The 12,450-nt window shown below is 35.4% G+C and overlaps 1 protein-coding gene across 11 annotated transcripts in view; it reads left to right on the plus strand.

Moving 5' to 3' along the window:
* OCIAD1 (OCIA domain containing 1) overlaps positions 1 to 10,975 on the plus strand; it is a 28,128-nt gene extending 17,153 nt beyond the window's left edge. For 9 of the 11 annotated variants that reach the window (XM_027597714.2, XM_027597725.2, XM_027597719.2 and 6 more), the window contains 4 exons: positions 1,359 to 1,494; positions 3,119 to 3,294; positions 7,640 to 7,792; positions 10,293 to 10,975. In XM_027597714.2, the coding sequence (XP_027453515.1) occupies positions 1,359 to 1,494; positions 3,119 to 3,294; positions 7,640 to 7,792; positions 10,293 to 10,330 (503 nt within the window). In that variant the 3' untranslated portion in view covers positions 10,331 to 10,975. Of the gene's footprint in view, positions 1 to 1,358; positions 1,495 to 3,118; positions 3,340 to 7,639; positions 7,793 to 10,292 lie in introns of all 11 variants that reach the window. The other 2 variants (XM_027597724.2, XM_027597723.2) reach the window with 2 other exon arrangements.
* Positions 10,976 to 12,450: the final 1,475 nt, after the last annotated feature.

Consider the following 12,450-nt stretch of genomic DNA (forward strand, 5'->3'; position numbering starts at 1 on the left):
TTAAGAATTACAAATTATTTGAAAGAGAAGTTTTTTCTTTGATGATGTAATAAAACGACTATTTTTAAATAATTTGTAAAGATACATAGTATTTCAAAATACTCTGGTTTATGAGGAAAGAAAATTATCCAGATATAGGGAAGTAAAATGTCTTTTAAAATTAAGTCTAACTTTAAAAAATCTCTTTACATGTTAAAATGTAAATAAGCATAATTTAGCTACATATTATAGTATGGTTTATAGGAAAGAAGCTAAATTGCTTTAAAAAAGAGCACCAGAGACTTTTTATGAGTCTTTCCAGGTTAGCCTCTTTTATATATTGGAAATAAACACATAGGCAGCAGTAGCCACATTCAGGTACCATGTCATAATTCATTATTTTAAGGAATTTGTTGCACCTAATTTTTTTTATTATGTTAATCACCATACATTACATCATTAGTTTTTGGTGTAGTGTTCCATGATTCATTGTTTGCATATAACACCCAGTGCTCCATGCAGAACGTGCCCTCTTTAATACCCATCACCAGGCTAACCCATCCTCCCACCCCCCTCCCCTCTAGAACCCTCAGTTTGTTTTTCCGAGTCCATCCTCTCTCATGGTTCATCTCCCCCTCCGATTTCACCCCCTTCATTCTTCCCCTTCTGCTATCATCATCATCTTTTTTTTTTTTTAACATATAATGTATTATTTGTTTCAGAAGTACAGACCTGTGATACCACAGTCTTGGCACAATTCACAGTGCTCACCATTGCACATACCCTCCCCAATGTCTATCACCCAGCCACCCCATCCCTCCCACCCCCCACCACTCCAGCAACCCTCAGTTTGTTTCCTGAGATTAAGAATTCCTCATATCAGTGAGGTCATATGATACATGTCTTTCTCTGATTGACTTATTTCGCTCAGCATAACACTCTCCAGTTCCATCCACGTCGTTGTTGCACCTAATTTTAAAAAACAGTCTTATGAAATTAGCTGGGCAAATAGTATGATTCCCATTTTACAGGAAAAGAAATGGCCTGAAATCTCTGTGACTAGGCTAGAACTCTTTTAATTCCTTTACCACATCTTTCCTGTCTATGTTAATAATTAGTAAAGTGGAATTTATATATCATGGAGCAGTTTTATTTTGGATTATTTTATTTTGTGAGAGTGAATTATATCTACAGAATCTTTATGTGTACTTTGAATCTGATTTAATGTGGTTATCTTTTACCATTATTTCAAGAAATCATCAGTTTTCCCTTTATTATAAAGACCTATTTAGGAACACATTTCTTAAAAACATCTTTTAAGAGATTTTTATTTAAATGGGCACACTGAGTCACATTTTTTGTTTGTTTTTACAAATAAGTTGCTTGTATCATGGGATACTTTGCTGGAAAGCTTTCTTACGTGAAAACTTGCCAAGAGAAATTCAGAAATCTTGAGAATTCCCCTCTGGGAGAAGCTTTACGCTCAGGACAGGCACGGCGATCTTCACCATCTGGGTAGGCCAAATTCTGATTTTTATTGAAGACTTTTAATTTTAGCTAAAAAAATTGTAACTGGATATTGCTATAATTCAGGGCATGAAACATTCTGTAACCTGAGGGACTGTTGCAAAACTTTCCGTTTTGCAACAAGCTAAAGTTATTTTGTTTTAAAAAGTGGAGTAAAATATGTCTACCTTTGTTTTATTTTTATTTATTTGTATTTATTTATTTGAGTAAATTCTTCCCACAACTTGGGGCTTGAATTCAGGATCCCAAGATCAAAAGCTGCTATGTTCTGAGCAAGCCAGGCACTCCTACCTTTGTTTTATTTTTATTTATTTATTCATTTTTAAGATTTTATGTATTTATTTGAGAGAGAGAGAGCACGAGCTGGGTGCAGGGAGAGGGAAAAGTAGGCTCCTGGCTGAGCAGGGAGCCTGACACAGGGCTCGATCATGACCTGAGCTGAAGGCAGATGCTTAACCGACTGAGCCACACAGGCAGCTTCCTACTTTTGTTTTCAATAAAGAGTAGCATCCTGTTAGGAGTGCTTATACCAGAATAAAGGATTTTATTTTGGCAAATGCCTTTGAGTACTATATTTTGGACTTTTCTTTTGAATTCCCAAATTTTATCAGTCCCATCTCTTAAATTTCAACTTTTTAATCCTTATTTTAAGTATATTCTCCAAATTTTTATTTTAATTATGTAAGTATAAATAAATGAATCTGTCCATCCGGGTAGGTAGATAAGTAATAATGTAATTTAGTAGATTTAATAGATATATTGTTATAAATGGTAAACCCCACAAAAGCTAGTAGTATTACTTATATATTTGCTTTAGCAAAATAGTGTTTACGGCCTGCCAGCTGTGGAAGTAACTTCCCTTAATGTGGGAACTGGACATACTTTCTGATTTGAAATACTTTTTTCTTTCCAAGGACCTTTTTTTTAGATTTTATTTATTTATTTATTTTAGAGTGTGTGCCAGCGAGCGGGGCTAGGAGCAGAGGGGTAGGGGAGAGGGAGGGGGAAAGAATCTCAGGCATGGGGCTCAATTCCATGGCCCTGACTGAGATCATGCCCTGAGCCAAAACCAAGAGTCAGATGGTTAACCGACTGAGCCACCTAGGCACCCCTCTGAGGACGTTAAACATGTTAAAATGATCTCTGAAGTGGGGCGCCTGGATGACTCAGTTGGATAAGCAGCCGATTCTTGATTTCGGCTCAGGTCATGATCTCAGGGTCATGAGATTGAGCCCTGCTTTGGGATCCATGTTCAGTGGGGAGATGAGATTAGAGATTCTCTTCCTCCCTCCGCCCCTCCCCCCACCCCCTTGCACACATTCTCTCTCTCAAGTAAATAATTTTTTTAAAAAAATATGAAGTTTAGGAATTAGAAAATTAGATACACATTTCTGTATTAAGAGTGGTTGTTTTTAAGTTGCATAAATGGGTTAAAACTTATTTTTAAGGTTTTTGTGGCAGAGAGAGACAGACTTCATTTTACTGTTCTAGATAACCATGTAAAAATTACATCATTCCTTTAGAAAGTAAGATAACTAGTTTTCATACCGTAACACATTTTTTTTTAGGGTGTAGGCAATAATTTGTATTTCTTATACAATATGATTTACAGGCACTATTCTCAGAAGTCAAAATATGACTCAAATTTGGGTGGTCATTCATCTTTTGTGACGTCTCCAGCCGCAGACAACATAGAAAAAGAGATGCTTCCTCATTATGAGCCAATTCCATTTAGTGCTTCTATGAATGAATCTACTCCCACTGGTATTACTGATCATATTGCCCAAGGTAGAAACTTCTCTTGAAATGAGTTTCAGCATTATATGGTCCAACGTATGTATAAACTTTATTTGATGACCTTTTCTGCTGGATATCACCTGTATGTTCCACCATCAGCCTACACTCAGCATGTTTGTTCATCTGTTTCTTCATTCATTCAACATTTTTTGACGTCCAGTAGGTGTCAGGCACTCAGCTAGGTATGGAAGAAGTAGAGATGAATAAGACCTGGTTCTTGTCCTTGAGAAACTCCCTTAGACTGTTAGAAGATACAGAAATAGAAGGAAAAATTACTAATATATCCCATTAATCAAAAATACTAAAAGTTTAGTGATCATTGCAAAGAAGTGGTAAATTGGGCCACGGGGAGGCTTCAGAGAGGTTACACTTGTTAGGCTGGTCTTAAAGGCTTTCAGCTTCTTTGTCTGTAATGTGAGAAAAATAATAATTACCTGCCTTACAGAACTCTTGTCAAGTGAGAAAATCCATGTGAAAATGCTTTGTGAAGTTTGTGTAAATACTAGCTTTGAAGATCGCAGAATGTAAGTGAAACAACACCAACTTTGGATTAAGGCCTGGATTTGAATGATTGACATTTGCTAGCTATGTGACTTTAGGCAAGTAACTTTGTGATCCCTTCAGCTTCTTGATCTCTGTGATGGAGATAATACCTCTCTTAAAGAACTTTGGGAATGAGATGAAATAATCAGAGGTAATGCCTTACAAGTCATAGGCTCTTAACAGTTGCTCATTTCCTTCTTTCATTTTTTCAATCTAATTTGTGGTGAAAAGTGAAGAATTAGGAAGTACAGGTTTGCAGTTCCTTATCTAAAAACCCTAAAATCCAAAAAAACTTTGATAACCACAAAGCTTTATTTAAAAAAATTTTTTTATTACCAATTTTTCTGACATGGGCTTGACTGCATGACCCCAGGATCAAGAGTCACACACCCTTACCGATTGAGCCAGTCAGCTATCCCTACAAAGCTTTTTTTATAGTTAAACTGGTGATGAAATCTGACTTAACTCCTTTCACACTCTGAGACCTAAACTGGCATAGTCTATTTATAATCTTAATATGATTTTTCCTGCATTTTGTTGTACAGAATATTAATGTTTGTTTATGCACTGCTTCTTCAAACCTCCGAATGTATGATATTAAGTAATACATTTTTTATATTAAGTAATATATTAACGAGCTATATACTATGACATCTTTCTAAAATCTGAGAAACTGAATTTTGAAACATTTCTGACTACACAGTTTTAGATAAGGGATTTTGGATAGAGTATTCTTTGAAAACGTTTGCTTTAATGTAAATACCATAAGCCAGTAACTATGAGAAACAAATAAGGTTAAAGGAACATTTTTGTTGCTTGAGATGGGAGAGATTTGGATCTATGTGTAGGTTAAAGGGAGGGAGGGGAAACAGTGGGAAGGGGAGAAGTTGATTATAGGTCAAGTAATGTTGCAGAGGTTGTAGAAGGGTTTCTAGGTAGGTTAGAACATAAAGTAGCCACTAACTGTATTTGTGGCCATTTAAATTAATTAAAATTAAATCATTGAAAATTCAGTTCCTCAGTTTCTTTGTAGCATTTCACTTGTTCAGTAGCCGCGTGTGCTAGTGGCTACTCTGTTGGAATGTGCAAATACAAAACATTCTCATCCTTACAGAAAGTGATACTGGACAGCATTGCTTTAGAGCAAGTTGGGGTGGGGGCGGTGAGTATTAACATTTTGGAAAAGAAGAAACAGGAGCGAATGGAAGTTAAAATAATTAAAGACATTCTTAAGTGGATGAAAGGTGTTGAGAGTCTTGACTCCACACCCCCCCCAATGTTTGGAAACAAAGACCTCCCAAGTAGTCAGAGAGGGAAGGAGGTGGGCAGGTTAGGAGAGAGTGGTTAAGTATTTATCTTCAAAGGCATCTCTTCTTAGTTCTCACTGCATCTCTCATTTTCCTAGCCTCTCAAGTTCAGATCCATTCTACTTGTATTCTGGCCATGCATGACTTCTTTCCTTGTAATGACTTTCATCCTTCCTTCCATTTGCATTAGAAAATTCCATGCTGGGGCGCCTGGGTGACTCATTCGTTAAGTGTCTGCCTTTGGCTCAGGTCATGATCCCAGTGTCCTGGGATCGAGCCCCACATCGGGCTCCCTGCTCAGCGGGAAGCTTGCTTCTTCCTCTCCCATTCCCCCTGCTTGTGTTCCCTCTCTCGCTATGTCTCTCTCTGCCAAATATAAATAGAATCTTTAAAAAAAGAAAAAAAATTCCATGCTATGTTGTACAATTCCTTTTCCAAATAACAGCAGACAGACAAAAAAAGCCCTTTGGTATCTGTCCACAGACTACAGCAAGGCCCATATTTTAATATATTTTATGTCCTTGAGGTGCAGCCATCTATCCATCCATTGCTCTGCTTTCTCAGTCCCTTCTCTAAATCAAGCTTGCCACTCTTTGACTACTCTCCACGTGGGCCAGTTGTGGCCTCTGCTTTGCCCTAGCTGCTGTCCCCCCTTACCAGGACGTTCTCTCCTTTTGTTAAAGTCCTGTTTGCCCTATTTGGTTCTGCTTTCTTTTACTAGGAATTGAAAGAGTTATTAATCTTTCAAAGTAGAAAGTACTCTTTCATTGCTGTTAGACTTATCATAGATAGTGTATTACAGTTAGATTTAAGTCATTGCTGTTTTATATTTTATTCCTTCCAGCTCTTTATAACCTTCCCAAAGTAGTAAATCATGCTCTCCCTACACAATGCAGAATATTTTCATTGGGCTTTATAAGTGGAAAAAATTCTCCCTAATCTTCTGATTTATGTTTCCATTATTTGTCACAGAATTTTGGAACAAAGAAGTATTTTCTTTTCAGTGAGAAAAAGTATTAGACCTGGAAGGAACTTTAAAGATAGATCATCTAGTTAAATGTCTGTATTTCACAACTGAGAAAACCAAGATTCAAAGAAGTTTAGTGATTTGCCCAAGGATATTCAGATTGTTGGCAAAGTGGGAATGAGAATTTAGGGTTCCTAACTAATAATCTGGTATACACTGTCTCCTTCAGAATTTTAAAAATATCATTTATGGTAAAGGGAAATGAGTTTAATAATTACTCATTAATAATGAAATGTGAGTGCTTTTTAAACCCAGTATAAGGTTATAATATTTTTCTTTGCATTCTTTTTTAGCAAAAGCTTAGTTTTCAAGAACAGTATTAATATTCAAATTAATATTTAAAGCCTTTTGCTTTGTATCAGTGCAGTATATTTTGTAGTGAAATAAAAGGTTATGCTTGAAAACATTTAAAGTTGTAGTTATGTTGATTTGAAAATTCTGATTATTCACTGGGACCTTACTGTAGAATTCCAAAATACCACTTACAAAAACTGCTTTTAAAAAAATTATCTTAATTGATAATGATTATATTAATAAAGTGATGTATCCAATTTGTATATAAGAACCTCTTTGAAAACTACTACTTTTGGAGTGGGGTGTAAGACTTTCTAAGTTAAGTAGTTGTTGATTGAATGTTATGTTAGCATTAGTTCATTTCTTTTAAAATATTTATATGACTTTTTTTGCTGGTTATACATTTTGTAAACTATGTTTAATAGTTGCTCCTGTCATCTAATAGTAAGAGTAACCACTTCCTTATTTTTACATCAGTATTTAACTCTTTGATGATACATATTGCTACTTTGACTTTCTTTGGGAGAGGTAAAGATTAAAGGCTGGTCAAAATTATCGTTGCCACTTTTTTCTGCCTCAGTATTGCTCCATTAGACCTAAGTAAAAATGATGCATACGGTGATTGAAGGCTATATTTTATACTTTTCAACAGCTATTTCCAAGTGTTTCTGTTTACGTATAAAGGTGGCACATTTTTTTTTAATAGTTGTTCACATATAGACTCTGGTTATAGGAACATTCAACTATGGAAATATTACTAAGTAAAATATATACGATGTCAAATTTTGTTCAGTTGCTACTAGTAGGATATACTTCTTTTTAATTACAAAACAGTGTGAATAATTTTCCAGTAAAACACTAATATTTTAGTGAGTATAAATTACACTGGTATATATTATGATATCCATTCTTCTGGCCATAGTTACTTTTTAATTTTTTTATGTTGATTTTAAATTTTAGAAATAAAAGCTTAAAAGTGTAAGAGGGAAAGTCAGTTTTCATTTTGTAATTATCTTGGGGAAAATATAGTACTTTTGGAATGGTGGTTATTTGACTTTTTACTTTATTCTGTTTCTATTATAGGTAAGAAGCATTTAGAAAATTTAGTTGCTTTGGATTTATTCAAATCCTTTTATCACCATTTATTAACTGTTTGTTGTTTTAGGACCTGATCCCAACCCTGAAGAAAGTCCTAAGAGAAAAAATATTACGTATGAGGAATTAAGGAATAAGAACAGAGAGTCATATGAAGTAACTTTAACACATAAGACTGACCCCTCAGTCAGGCCTATGCAGGAAAGAATGCCCAAAAAAGAAGGTATGATAGTTTAGTCTGAATCACTTTACTCTTTAGGATCAGAAACTGCAGCATTATTTAAAAATATTAACTATACTAATATGTGATTTAGTTCTGCAAGCAATTAACCAAAATAACATTTTTTTTAAAAGAATAATTCTGTCACAGTTACTAGTTTTTCCTTTTCTAAGGTGTTCCAAAGACCGTTTTGTGTTAGAAAATAATAAAGTCCAAATAGTGGTATGAATTAAAACAGTGAGATTAGTTTTAAAACGTTGTAGAAATTATAAATCCATTTGAATGTTTTCTCTTATCAGAAATCACCTTGGGACTTTTAATAAGTGTTTTTTAAATGATGCATCAAATGCCTAAAACCAAGTCTGGTTGCAACGGGCTGTAATGACACTTTAAGCAGAATGAGAGGATCACGATTGAGGAATGAAACTGATTTTCTTATGTTTTGTGAAATTGAAATAGAAGTTATATGCTTTATAAACCAGCTTTTAGGGCACTTCCAAAAGAGGAGTTTGACCTTTTTTTCAACAGTACTTTTGCTCTGTAATTATAAATTTAAAAATCACAGCTTGTTTTCATTCCTTTTGGAACAGCTATACATTACCCAAAGTAAATTTTCTGACACAGAAGTTTACCCCTGATGGAAGAAGGCATTTTGAGCAGGAGTTTGTACCTATTTCAGTGTAGAATTTTATGACGTCTTTTTTGAAGAATTTTAGTGTCATTGTTTTAAGGTTTTCTATTTATTACTTAAAAAAAAGAGAAGGAAGAGGTCCTTGGTACCTTCTTGAGAGTCCTATGCCACAAAGAATGCAAAAATACAAAAATTTTGAGTATTTTTTATGATTGTTCTTTTAGAACCAATTTTATTTCTAATTGTTAGTGGTTGCTTCATTTAGAATTCTGTTTTCATAATAGTCATGGATATTATTGCTGTCATATTATTAATGTAAGAAAATCCAGCTTTCAAATAGATTTGTAATAAAAAATACTTGTTAATGTTTGTCATTAGAAGAAAACCTTTAGCATAAACATTTTGCATTCAGTGGCCATTATTTTATAATATATAAAGACTTACTGGTACTTTGTTCCAGTAATTAATTTGAGGATTTAGACTGTAAGCTCCATGAGGGCAGGCAGTAGCATTTCTCTCATTTTTGTAAGCTTTTCTGTTATATGTCTGCACAGTGTAGTATGCACTGATGTATCAAATATGAAGTGTTTTGGTTGGGCCTCAATAATAAAGGTTAACAAAAGGAAATTAGGTAGATCTTTGGCACGTGCTGGATTTTGACATTTGTGGTTTTGACTGAACAATCTTGAGGTTCTGTTACATGACACAGTATGTGAAATAACTTTTTTCTTTGTAAAAAGAAAGCTGATTTTTTTGTGCATGCTTTATATAACTTAAAGAAAAACTGTTATAGTTTGGGTGATTTTTTAGAATGTTCTATTTTAGAATCTAGACAAAAAATTTGACATTAGTACAGTGTAGATTCACTTGGTCAGAAAGTATCACTTAAGTTTTCAGCTTCAGTTTGTGTAGGTTATGTTTGTTGATATTTACCTAAATTAGAAATTAAGACTGATAAATTTCAAAAGCATATTATCAGGCATCAGGGTATGATGGCACCACACATCATATAGCTTCTAGAAGACTGTCTTATATTCATGAGGGAATGAAAGCTAGGGGAAAAGGCAAAATATGAGGGAAAAGGTATATAATATCTTAGTATAATAATAAAATAGTTTGACTTAAACAGACTCCCTTGAAAGACTCTCGTGGAAGGGGTCCCTAGTCCGTACTTTGATAACTGCTCCTTTACATTATGAATACTTGAGTCTTCTGAAGAGTTGTGATCCACAGATGAAGGCCATGTAGAAGAGAGGCTGAAAGTAAAAGAGTAGATAAGACAGAGGAGCTTATTTCAAAATGTAATTTCATGTAAAATGCAGGAATATTGGAAACCATTTCCTTCTTGTATAGTATTACAGCTCATGGGGGAGAAGAATGAATTAACCACAACCTGAAGACTTGATCATTTCTGTTACTATATTTTTTTGTGAAAAACAAAATTCAAATGTTTGTTATTATTCTTTATTTCCTGGTAATTTTTTTGTATGTTCTATGATATATATAGTATGGTAAGTTGTAAAGGTGTCCATGCTTTGGATCTAAATAGACTTGTGTTCAGATTTTGGTTCTGTTTGCTTTATTAGGCTTGTACCTTGGGCAAGTTACTAATCTGTTTTCTCACCCTTCAGATGGGGATTGTGTTTATAAGGTTGTTAATGAGGATAAAATAATTGATGTAAAGTTTTTGATAGAGTACATCATTATTTATATCCAACCTTCACTTCACAAAAGTCTCGCTAGCCCCTTTCTCTCATGTGCATTTATTGAAAATGAGAGAGAAACATAATTTTCATCATAGTAGCAAACGTAAAATAGTATCTTTCACTTGTTAATATTTGGAATCATCAATTATTTGTGCTTTTTTCCTAGTCAAAGTAAACAAATATGGAGATACTTGGGATGAGTGAAAAATTGCATCATTGGACCTACTGAAGGCATTTCAATATCCAGCTTCATCTAGGTGGTCATGAATATCTGCATGCTTTGAGCTCAGCAGCAGTCTTCATAAACACATTTAAAATTAGAACCTGGGTTCTTGTGGTTTGGCTTATTAAAATGATGTTTAAAAACAGATTTTAATGTGAATGTTGTGTGAATGTATTCACCTTGAGGAACTGTATGAATGATGATATTATACCATGATCACATATAGTTTGTGAAATCGTTTTAATTTACAGGGTAAGGATACTCTCTTACGAAACTACAAAGAGATTGTCTACTCTAGGATCAGCATATATAAAAATAAGTGCATGTTGAATTGGGGTGGGTGGGGGGGAGCAAGCATAATTTTAAGTGTTAAGCTTTACATCCAAAAATTATTAAAAAGCCTTTCTCCAGTGTTTGCTGTATTCACTTATTAATGTTTGTGGTAAATAAAACATAAAGGAACATGCATCTTTATTGATTTCATGGTTTTATTGTTTGTAATCTTTATTTTTAAGTATAATTATATGTAAGTGGTGTTTGTAGGGATAGGAAATGAAGTCATCTGTTTCTGAATATTTAATAGTATAATGAATGACGTGTGTAAATAAACGTAGTAAATAGCTCAACACCTTTAAGCAGTGGTCTATTTGAAATATTTGCAGATTCCACAGGAATAAAAATTTGGTAAACTTTGTTCATTACCCAATGTTTGTTTCTGGTTCAGGTGAATGGAAAATGAAACTGGTCTCATCTAAATTCTACTTACTCATAATTGCAGTTCTACCAGAAACATAGTGTTTCAGTTAGCTATTGTAAATCCCCAAACTCGGCTTAAAACTGGTCATTTATTATCTCCATTTTCTCTGTGGGTCCTGATGAAGGAACGATTCAGCTGAGTTATTTGGCTGTGTGTCTCTTAGGTCATTCAGATGCTGGGTGCTTCTGATGTCAGGGAAACAGAGCACCTGAGGTTTGGCCAGGGCATCTCTCCCTTCATTTGGTTTCAGGACCTTGCCAACGCCTCTGGGTGGGTTTGAGGGCTCCTCACAGCATGGCGTGCTCAGGACAGACTTTTGTGTGTGACCACTTACGGGCTGTAACAGGAATGGTCCAGCAAGCGTGTCAGAAGCTTCATTGCCCTTTATTTCTGACCTGGCCTCAGCCCTAGAGCATTTCTTCACAAGCTTGCCTTATCAAAGGGCAGGAACATAAGACTCCCACTTAAGTCACATTTTTAAAAGAGCAGTGGGATGGAAGGAGTTCATTTGGCCACGGCAATTCACATCCCTCATGCAAAACAAACTACTTTCCCAGGACCTCCAATTCGTATCCATTCTAACAGCTCAGAGTCCAGGAGCTCATCTCATCAGGTCCAGTTGTGGGAGAGGCACTTGGGTGAGAGTCTTTGAAATACCATTTCTCAGTCTTAAGACCTGTGAACTGAAGAGAAGCTACCTGACCTATTCATCCCAAATACCTGTTAGGCATCCTCACCACTCCCGTTCAAAAAGGGAACGAGAAGCATATGCCAGTCACTTGTCCATAGCAATTCTGAAGTCCCGCCCGCCTCATGCTGCCAGTTCTTTGTGAGGGCTTGGGCATATCCCCGAGGGGTCCACCGTGGCTCTAGAGTCCTGCCTTTCCCATAAAGGTAGCTCATGTTTGCAGCAGAGTGATTCTCTCAGCCTGCTTTCTTGCCCACAGAAATTAGAGCTCCCGAGACCTCTTTTTATACAGTCCCTTTTGAAACTGATAAAATTTTTTAAACCTGTGGAATTCTGAAGTATCCATTTATAATGCATTCCATTGCACAAAAGCCATCCCTAAGTGTTGGAGACCGTCTTTTTTTTTTTTTTTTGAGTAGGCTCCACACCCAGTGGGTGGGTGTGGAGCCCGATGTGGAGTTTGAACTCACAACCCTGAGATAAAGACCTGAGCTGGAAACCAAGAGTCAGAGCTTAACTTACTGAGCCACCCAATCAACCCTGAGAGACTGTCTCTTTTCTACACTGCGCTTCCTGTGAGGCTGATGAACGACAGCCCTGAGATTCTAGAAACCTTGCACAGGGTCTACAAGGTTATGCCTGTAAGACCTGTAGAG

Source organism: Zalophus californianus, chromosome 2 (genome assembly GCF_009762305.2).
Source record: "Zalophus californianus isolate mZalCal1 chromosome 2, mZalCal1.pri.v2, whole genome shotgun sequence".
NCBI lineage: Eukaryota > Metazoa > Chordata > Mammalia > Carnivora > Otariidae > Zalophus > Zalophus californianus.